The following is a 10,858-nucleotide window of genomic DNA, read 5'->3' on the forward strand; positions in this document are numbered from 1 at the left end:
AAACATCACAGCATGATGCGACCTCAGAGAGTCAGTTACTAAAATTTACACAGGGTTAAAGGAGAAAATGCAATTTGGTAAGCAATTTGCCCAGTGCACAGATCCCCCAAATGTGGGTAAGTTGCTGCTTGGCATGGCACCAAAATGAAGCCCCCAATGGGCATTTGAAAAGTAGATGTATCTGGTATAAATTTCAGGTGCCAAGTCTCACATGCAATACACTGGGTGTAAACTGATCTTTCAGAACACAACAGGGAAGAGCCACTGCTTTTTAGCTTTTGGAGTATAGATTTAGAGGGACTGGTATATGGATACCATATTGCTTTTGCAAAGCTCCATTGGTGGAATTGCCCAAGGAGAAACCCATTTTGTAGGGGCCGTTTTAGGGTCTCATTTGTTTGGCTCACATACTCACTTTCTAAAGCTTCAAGAGTAGTGTATGCCCACATGTATGATAGTTATACCCAAGATCACATACTTCATGTGGGTGTAAACTACTGTTTAACAGAAGGAGAGGAGCACCATTTGAATGCCATGACCCTTTACAGACACGACTTACCAGTAAAATAGAATTTGCCGACAACCCCATTTGGGAACCTACACCCTGAAGGGTCTTATCCAGCAGCATAGCAAGAATTTTACAGTGTTGCAATAATTTAGTTTCTAGAAATGAATGTACAAAATGGTTGGTGAAACCTGCAACTTTTCCAGGGATATGCTATTTCAGTGCCCAATACATTAGACCTTGGGGCAGATTTTATTGTGTACATCTCAGAAACGTGGGCAACGTATTGCCCACTGAAACGTGAAAGTTTTTGCCTCACCAAGTTATGCAATCATTGGGAAATTAATGCAACATTAGGGTTAATGTCCACCAATTTGAAAAATCTGCTCTGAAGCTTGCATTTCACTACACTTCTGACCCTACAGCATCATCCTGGAACGAAGGGAGCAGATATTGTGTGAAGGAAAGTCAGGGACTGATCAGCACAGCTATCAGATGGCAATGACAGCTACTGTCAACCTGTTCTGATCAGTCACAGGATCTGACCAGTGGACTGAAGAGTCTGACATGAAGCACCTGTGTATTAGTCATTGGCTTTCAACCTATGTGACAAAGTCCATCTTCCATTTAATATGAAAATTTGTCTTTTGCACAACATTAAAGTAAACGATGACTGGTGCAGAAAGGTGCATCTGCATTAGATATTTTCAGTTTCAATCCCATGATTGGACACTACATCAGACCTGCATTGTGACTTAAAGGTGCTTAAGGAGTCTGCTATACTAGAGATTACAGGTTGATCCACCCTAGGTTACCGTTTTGGAACCAGCACCCTCATCCTGTGGTAGACTGCCAGATCCCATAGCACAGGTTACCTGTGAACATGGTGGGGAAACTCAGGAGCTTGTTCTTATTTCATAGCATGGAGATGTAAGTGTACAGAAGAGAAGACCTGGCTGATATCAAGGAAGGAAGTTAACTGCCATCATGCCTATGGACAGTCTGGAACCAAGAACCCAAAAAAACAAATGAGAGCATTCCTGCCCTGCATTGACAGTCTTCTTGCAGAGATTCTGTCATGTACAATTATATACTTAGATTTGCCTGGAGAGAAAAACTCCACCGAGTTACTAATCTGTTCAGACAACAGCTAGTAGTGTCCATTACTCACCAACAATCCTCATGGCAAAAATTAGTAGCATGTGTACATGCAGCTATCCAATACAAACTGCATACAGCAATAAATAAGTCAATATAGGCAGCAACAAACATGTTTTAATACAACAAAAACATCAAATCAAGTGGAAAAAAGTTGACAGATCACTAAAACATTTCCATTGGAAATGTGCTAAAACTCACTGTTCCAATCTACCATCTCACAGCTATTTTTTTATGTGTTACTAGCCTACTCTTTACACACTTTCGATAGTCATGCACAAAAGGACCTAGTGTTGAATGCTCAGACATATTAAAAGTCCTTCTACTGCAAGTATTCATGTTTCAAGAGTGCCAGCCTTGGCAGGAAATGATGATATAATTCACATCTCAGAAACCATGGACCTTCAGCTGTTCTTCCTTCACAATGCCAATCTGCAAGATTAGAGAATAGAATTAGAACAAAGGTCATTTCAAAATTTTGGATACATCTTAGACGCCAGGTACAATTTAATATGACATTAATGCCTTAGCAATCACTGAAATACAGATTGGCCTGTATCTAACCCTCCGATCATTGTGTGGGCCCTCAACATTACACAAGTTGTATTGTCCGACTCCCAGCAACCCCTTCAAGCAGTTGACTGTGGGCTGCAGTGCTGTGAAGCTTCATTACAAGGTACAGCTCCACACTATAGCAGCTCTGCCTAGTACAACAAATTAAGGCTGGGTCATTACCAAAAACAAATTGTGATTGTGCATTTACCTTGATTGAAATTTAGGCCATACCCTTGTATAATTGAATGCTGGTGACCTACCCAGCAGTTTCATTCTGGCTGAACACATCTGAACCAAAACTGCTAATCGTCTGGGGCCTCTTCAGACCAGAGTATAAGCAGAAGCCAAGGGTAGGTGATCAAAACAGTTATCCAACCCCTCATTGTCTCCAGTGTAACTCAGTATTTAGGATCGACTGCTTAGCCGCATTACTCTTGGGCCAAAACCCACCTGCCACGGCTTCCCCCTCTGGAGTTGGCACAAGTGAATGGGTTGACAGAGGTTGCTGCCGCCAGGCAGACAACGTGGGTCAACGAGCTGCGGAATCCACCTGAAGAAAGGGCAGCCTGCTTTTTTGTGAGCGGCAACATGACGCTTATGGAAAAAAAGTAGCCTGGCGGTCTCCATAGAGGGGGCGGATTATGATGTGGATTATGTGCCATAATCAACCCTCTGTGGCCATGTGAACGAGCCCTAAAAGACTATTAACACTTATGTTTCATCATCTCCCCAGGCCTATGCTCATAAACAGCCTTTCCACATCAGTTTTAATTCAGATGCAAGAGTTTTAACCACATGCCCCATTTATTTAAAACTTTGAAGTATCAAAATGGGAAGGTGTGTGAGTGAGCAGGGTCATCTCCAAATTCAGTATATTTACCAGTTTTCTGGCATACATTATACTATAAAACTATGCGAGCAAGGAGCTCAGGTAGACTTGTTTAGGAACATTGACCTTAGTGTCTAATTTACAATGGCTTGAGCCTTGCCATAAGTTAAGTTCAAACTCCAGTAGGGCAGGGATCAGAAAAACTGGCATGGATTATACCTGCTGGTAAATCACCAGTTTCACATTCTGACTAGTGCCAGACACTCCCCCGTCCCCGTGTTAAAAGATTAATGATCAAAAGATGTGAAGTTTAACATTGATATCTATGTAACTAGATCAGTTTGATTCCTTTTTTGCATCTCAGTTGTGTAAAGCAAAAAAAAAAAAAAAAATCTGAAGAGCATTACAGAAAGAAACAGATTGTCATCGTCACTTGTTTTAAAGATTTAAAAAAAAAATAAAAAACCCAGAACAAAACTCAGTTGAACAGATGCTCAAAGTGTAAGGTGAATGGACCCTTAAACTGAAAGCAGTTAAAGGGATTCTATTACCACTTCAGAACCAGGCCAATTTATGGTCGAAGGACCAGACATTTTAGGTTTAGGTTTTTTTTGCATGCGTTAAACTTTTTATATCTAGGAAAATCTAAGCAAAAGGAGGGAAAACATTTGTGGCTGTTTATGTGAAAAGGGCCCACACTGTCGATATGGAGTTCTTGGTATCATTGTAACGGTTATGGTGTAACATTGTCCGAAACAGCAAAAATTTTTTTATTGAAAGCACAATTGACATTTTTAAATAAAATTTTTGCATAAAACAAAATTGTGATTTTTTTACCCAAATATGTTTTGGACTATTTTCTCTATAATTAGTATCGACGATCTGGGCCCTTTTCACGTAAACAGCCACATTTTTTAAACAGTGCTAATAAAAAAAAGGTTTTTCCCTCACAATTACAGTAATTTTTATTTTAGATTGAGTCAGGGTTGAGGCTATAACCTTTAATGTTTTATTTGCACAGTTTACTTTAACTTTTCTATTTTTTTTTTTTTTTTTACATTTTTCAGATTGTGTCCCCATAAGGTCATAGACCTGCAAAATAAAGGCAAGATGAATAGCCTTTACAAAGGCTATTGTAAGCCTTTAGTTTAATTTTTTATGATAGAATCCCTTTAAGCAACTTCCCATTTTGACAAATAGCTCAGTGCAAAGTTTATTAAAACTGCAGCCGTCTACACTTACAATACCAAAGAGAACACAAATTAGAAATTCATTTTATTTTGCACCTTTTTAGTACAAACCATTACCAAATGTTATCTAGGCATATGGTTTTGTTGCAAAAGGCACCAAGTGTACACAGTCTCTCCATGGTATGTAGCGTAGAATTACTTACTTCCATAAGAAACTGACAGATGTTTTTCCTCTGGTCACCCTGAAGTTGAATGACTTCACCGTACTCTGGATGCTCAATCACAGTACCATTGCAGGCAAATTTCTATGAGACAAACAATAATCACTACATATACCTCAACATCACTTTTACAATACATCAGTAGTTAATATTAACTTAACCCTTTCAGAATTTCAATATGAACACAGCTCCATTTTCTAATGTTTGAATAAGCCATACTGTATGCACTAAACCAAGAGTACAATATTTACCTTCTTAAAGGCTTTTACAAGTTTCTTTTTGTCGTAATCATCTGCAATGCCCTGTACAGTGGTCAGAGTTTTTCTGCCGTTTCGTTGTTGAATTCTTATATGAATATAATCTTCAGTCCCTGCCGGGAGTAAGTCGTCACCCTTAGTTGCATCAGCAAAGGGGTCTGGGAGAAGACAAAAAAAAAAAAAGTTACTTTAAACCCAAAATTATATTAGTACTGAATTATAAAGCTTAAGACTTCTAAACAAGTGTAAATGGAATTAAGGCATTGCATCCCAGTCATTCAAGAATGTTGCAAGCCATGAAAGGGACTGTTGTGCCCACCGTTTAACTCCTATGGGGCCTCTGACCAAGCCAATAGGCCAAAACCAAAAGGCTTAAAGTGGTATCCTTAAGTAGTGGGTCCAACAACTGGAACTTGCAATGATCAGCTGGTTAATATATCATTGACAACCTATTAAGACAATCCTTACAGGGACACAGCAGTGAAGTTGTTAGAAAGACTAGGAGCTGGCAAAGCTATCATTTACACTGGTTTCTGATCAGGGGATAATAGCACTCCTTAGGGAGTGTGCACCTTCACAGGCATATGGAGACTTGCAAGCCTTTCTTGAACCACTGAGGGATTATGGGAAAAATATGGAAATCTGTTTTCCAAGATGTAAATAGGAAAACCATGCCTGACCAAAAAAACCTGCAAACTCAGCCTAAATAACCAAGTGAAATATGTAGACACTAACATACTGGTTGAGAATGCCACTGTTTCTGTTACTACAACAGTCAGGAGCCTAATGAAGGCTCCTAGGCTCATGGTTAGCATAGACCCATTAGATGATGTAAGAAGCTCAAATCAGCATAACCAAGTTTAAATCTGGTTGAGACTGTCTGCGCACCATAGGCACTGCCATCTTTACCCTATCTAGACCAGTGTCCTGGAGGGCAGTGGTCAGTTGCCATGATAGCTGGGAGCCTATTGAAGTATGGGTCTATAACATGCTGCCATAGTCCACATGTAATAGCGAGTTGATGTTACTATTCATTGCAATACATTGTAGTAAACACTGATCAGACCCTTAGGTTTCAAGGTCCCAAGGGGAATCTGATCAGGAAAGTAGAAAAGTTTTTAAAGTGGCTCCATCTAAAGTCATTTTTAGCTAAGCACATCCTTGCATAGTCTTTACAAAGGCTACTCCACACCTACCTTTTGTATGTAAATTGACCCAGTAATGTTTGAATAAGTCCATTTTAGTCATATGCTAATTAGCCTTCTCCATGCACTCCTCCCTGCTATTCTCTATGTGTATGTACAGCAGAGGCATCTCCCTGCTCACACAGAATAGCAGACCGATCACAGACACTTCCAGGGTGCACAGAGAAAGCTAATTAGTAAGTGAATAAAAACAGACTTCTTCAAAAACTGAGTCCGTTTACATCCAAAAGGTGTGTGAAAGCCTTTCTAGAGGCTATGAAAATATGTGCATAGCCAAAAATGACTTTTCCCAAAGATAGAGCCCATTTAAAATATTGAAAGATCAAGTCACCGCTCCTTCCCTTAGACCAATCAAAAGTAAAAATATTTAGGGATCCCATAACATCCCCACAGTGAATGATTTAAAATTAACACATCTGTTGAATTTTCCCCCAGCTTCACAGTACAGGATATTAAATAATGGAAACTGGCTCATCCTTAAGGGGTTAATAGGCTCTACTCTAGTCAGAATTTTTGTACCCCACTGCTCATAATAAGTGCTATTAGTTATGGTACCTCATATGCCATTCAGAATCTGCAGTGTCAGGTGGGTGGAGTCCGACAAGCGCACATCCCTTGCCTGCTCCTATCCACCCGACAGTACAGTAACATTTCAGCACCAAAACTAGCAGCATTGATTGCTCAGGAACATGGGGGCTAGAGAAAGCATTCCAACTCTGCTGAAACCCATGGACCAGCAGCTATTAACAGAGGACCTTTCACAAACTTCAGTTCTTAACATCCTTCACCAATATTCTCCCATTCACAGAGCCACTTCTTGTTTGCAGCACAAGTTGTACCATGTAATCATACATATGATTTAAAAAAACTGCATTTGAGAAACTTCATGCTCAATGTTCAGCCAAAGTGACAAGTCCCTTGTATTCTATGGGTCTGCATGATTCCAGTCATAAGTTTAGGCCTAGTTCACACGGGGATTCCACGTGTCATATTCAGGAGCGGAGAGACGTGACGGATTAGGCCCAGATGAATGAGACTAGTCCAGAGGGTGCTGTCGCGAGGCAGACAGCGGGGCTGATTCAGCTGCAGAATACACCTGAAGAAAGGGCAGCTCGCTTTTTTTCAGTGAGCGGCAGCGAGAGCGCTAGAGGCCTACATAGACCTCCATTGTGAGGGGGCAGATTATGATGTGGATTAAGCGCCCCCCTCTTGTCCCCCGTGAACAAGCCCTTATATAGCTTTTTTTTTTACATTTGAACACCTTAAAAAAATATCCAAGCTTTTTCTCCATACTCTGACACCCATAACTTATATTGCCATGTATAGGGCTGCATAAGGAGCTTGTGGGGGTCAGATGTAGTTTTTATTTTTAGAATTTTGGAAAGTATTGGCATTTTGGTCACTTTCAAACTTTGAGGGGAGAAAAAAAAAAAGTTTTAAGAAAAGCACAGTTTGGCTCCTCAGCCTTCCCTGCTTTTTGGACGAGATGTATAGCATGTTTATTTTATGCCAGGGAAAGAGGCAATTAGAATTTTATATTTTAAAATGTAAGTTCTTATCAATAAACCCCTCCACCAAGTATCAATGTTTTGTGTGGTCACGATTCTCCTGTACTGCCTAAACCCTCTTTTGGACATGCATCACATGTTGCCAGTGAACGCCTCCTCCACTTGTCCATGACATCAGAGTGGGTGGATGTTAGGATCCTTCTGCTCCTCCACCTTCCGTTTAAGGATTCCCTACAGATGCTCAACAGGGTTTAGGTCTGCAGACATGCTTGGTCAGCCCCACACCAAGGGAGCAGTGGGAGTGTTTGAGGAACATTATGTTGGAATACTGCCCTATGGACAGTTTCTGAAGGGGAATAATTATCTACTTCAGTAAGTCACAATACATGTTGCCATTCATGGTTCCCTCAATGAACTGTAGCTCTCCAGTCTGAAGCCCCTTAGTCATCTCCAGCAAACTGTTTGCTGCTTGTTGTGCTTCATCTTAGAAGTGGGCTTCCCTCTGGGATAACAATCCATGCAGACCAATTTGATGTGGGACATTTGGTCTGAGAACTGACTGGCTGACCCATCATCCCTTTAAAGAGGACCATTCACAACCTCAGGCACATGCTGTGTAATACACCTCTAGAAAGCTGGCAGTGCACTGAATTCAGCGCACTATTGGCTTTCCCATTCTGTGCCCCCAGTGAAGTGTTATCGGTGCCGGTACCATAGCTCTTCAGTGTCGGAAGGGCGTTTCTGACCATGTCAAGCATCCCTCCTGACAGTAGTGTCTATTGTGCTGTAGTGAGAGGGAGCGCTCCTTACCACCCAGTGATTATGCTGAGCGGTAAAGGAACGCCTCCATGTACTCGTCCAGACACCAGCAGTAAGTGTGATAAACCCAACCCAAATATGCTGTAGATAGAGACTTTGCTGCCCATTTTTTTGTGTACATCACTGGTAATCCATATGCAAAAGGAGGGAAAACTACTTGTGGGCATGCCTGCCTGGGGCCTTGGTCTCTACTCTAAAGTCGAAGACAAGGTGCCTCGTTTGCACATGGTTAAAACTTCCTAGAAAAAAGCTAGCATCTCATAGACAAGGTACAGGAATAAGGTTTATAAAGAATAAGGCTTATATACAAATTGAAGCTGAACAATCCCTTCAAGAACATGGCAGCTATGGAGGCCTAAACAATCATGTACTTGGATCAGTGCCATGTTTATAGAGAGGTGTGGAGTCACTTGGAAGAGTGAACAACTCTAAATCCACAATAAAGTTCATTCTGAGTTTTAGACTATTGTATAATTAGATGTATTGGCTGCTTACATATTTACTCATAGAAACGCAGCCATTTAGAGAGGCCGGAAGTGCCTGTAGGATATGGGTTGTGCAGTTGGACCACCCTATAAGATGCAATACAACCACATCCATTGTATTATCTGCTAAGGCCATGTAGCCTTGGGCCTGGGTCACAGCTCCATAAGCTACCAGTAATGGAGATTGGGGTCCATACGGTTCCCCCCATGGTGCTGAGGCACAGGCTGTGCTAGTTGGGTGGCAATTTTTGATGGACTCTTGAACAGAACCTCTGATGGTGTGAACACTACCATAGATTAATAAGACAGCAGCCTTAATAAGTATAACATCACTCAAATAAGTTCTTACACTAGTTCCCAAATAAACTTCCAAACATAACAAGACCCCAGCCCCATACCCGTCCCCTAAGCCAGGTCTAGCTTTAGCACCAGACAGGCCCACAGATCCCCTCAGATTGGGAGGACTCCCTATAGATAAGCAGTCCTGGGCCCGGCGCTCAGTCCCCTGCCCGGCACCTCCTCCCCGGCACATAACACGTCGCCATTTTGTAGAAGTGGAGACAAAAGATGGAGCCTGAGAGGAGTAAGAGAAGCGGCGGCCGGCTGACTGAAAGCGAAACATAACGTTCAGGTAGAAACAAAGGCCTAGGATACGGGCGGCGCTAAGAGGAGCCGCCATTTACCACACAGCAGTCACCATCAGCCGGGGGCTCAGTTTAGCTACTCACCGAAAGAGTTGAGGTTCTGGATAGAGGACATGCGATATTATTACGTGCACGGAGTGCAGAGGAAAAGGCTGGCGGCGGCCGGGGACGGAGTCGCGGATGAAGAGCGGACTTGTGCTGGTCTAGTGAGCGCTGGACGGGCCGGACACAACGGCGGACACCTCCTCTACCGTATGAAGGCGAAGGTGATAGTTGTGCCAAAAACCGAGCAAAAAAGCGGAGACACCGAGCGACGAGTAGCGGCTGAGGCTCCTACACCGAAGGCCTATAAACCTACTCGCTTGCAGTCTAGAACAAAATGGCCGTGTTGCGGCTTTTTAGCTGCTTGCTTTAGCCACCGGTCACGTGCTGGACACGCCCTTATGTGATAGCTTGGGGATTGTAGTTCCTATGGCCTGTGTTTGCGTAGACTTGGTGGTGCCAGAGACTACAGCTCCCAGAATGCAGCGCTCTGATCGGAAGTTGCAGCGGCTTGTAGAGGGGGAGGAGGGGCAGGGTGTGATGTACGTGATGGGGGGAGGAGGCTTGTGGCTGTTTACTCCACTTGCTAATTGATTGATTGTTGGCTTGGAATAGTTTGCCGGTCGCCATTTGCCTAGTCTACAGCTCTATGATGCGTGGGAAGTTTTCAGCCAATACAGTATATTCATCATCAGGCTCCAATGTTACTGGACTGTTATGTCAGGAGTGCTGAAATATAAATACTATTACTTTCAAAAAGAGCTTTAAATCCATTTTAAGTAGCATTTTGGTCTAGGTAGTCTCACAAAAAACTACTTGGGCCCTTCTAACATCCTCCTACATGTACTTAGGACCCATCCCATATATCTATGGTGTATTTGTAGAATATGTCCTAAGGCTACACAGCGACTTTGGTCGTCACTTATATTAAAGAGGACCTTTCACCATATCTGGGCACATGCAGTGTTATATACTGCTGGAAAGCTGACAGTGCGCTGAATTCAGCGCACTGTCGGCTTTCCCGATCCGTGCCCGGTGTAAAGCGCTATCGGTCCCGGTACCGTAGCGCTTTACAGTCAGAAGGGCGTTTCTGACCATTAGCCAGGAACGTCCTTCTGCCTAGCGGCGCCAATCGCACTGTGCTGTGGAGCCGGGAGGAACGCCCCCTCCCTCTCCTGATAATGCTAGTCTACGGACAAGCTGTGTGAGCAGAGGGAGGGGGGAGTTCCTCCCGGCTCCACGGCACAGCGCGATTGGCGCCGCGAGGCAGAAGGACGTTCCTGGCTAATGGTCAGAAACGCCCTTCTGACCATAGAAGAGCTACGGTACCGGGCCGTAAGCTCTTCACACCGGGCACAGATCAGGAAAGCCGACAGTGCGCACTGTCAGCTTTCTGGCAGTATATAACACTGCCTGTGCCCAAAAGTGGTGAAAGGTCCT

The 10,858-nt window shown here is 43.0% G+C and overlaps 1 protein-coding gene across 1 annotated transcript; it reads right to left on the bottom strand.

Annotated features, from left to right (window-relative positions):
* Nucleotides 1-1,760: 1,760 nt before the first annotated feature.
* Nucleotides 1,761-9,760, bottom strand: EIF1B (eukaryotic translation initiation factor 1B). The gene is made up of 4 exons (XM_075271238.1): nt 9,461-9,760; nt 4,710-4,873; nt 4,441-4,542; nt 1,761-2,095 (listed from the first exon to the last, which is right to left on the bottom strand). Exons 1-4 carry the CDS (start codon nt 9,489-9,491, stop codon nt 2,051-2,053), a joined length of 342 nt encoding a protein of 113 aa, XP_075127339.1. The 5' UTR covers nt 9,492-9,760; the 3' UTR covers nt 1,761-2,050.
* Nucleotides 9,761-10,858: the final 1,098 nt, after the last annotated feature.

This window comes from Leptodactylus fuscus, chromosome 4, assembly GCF_031893055.1.
Source record: "Leptodactylus fuscus isolate aLepFus1 chromosome 4, aLepFus1.hap2, whole genome shotgun sequence".
NCBI lineage: Eukaryota > Metazoa > Chordata > Amphibia > Anura > Leptodactylidae > Leptodactylus > Leptodactylus fuscus.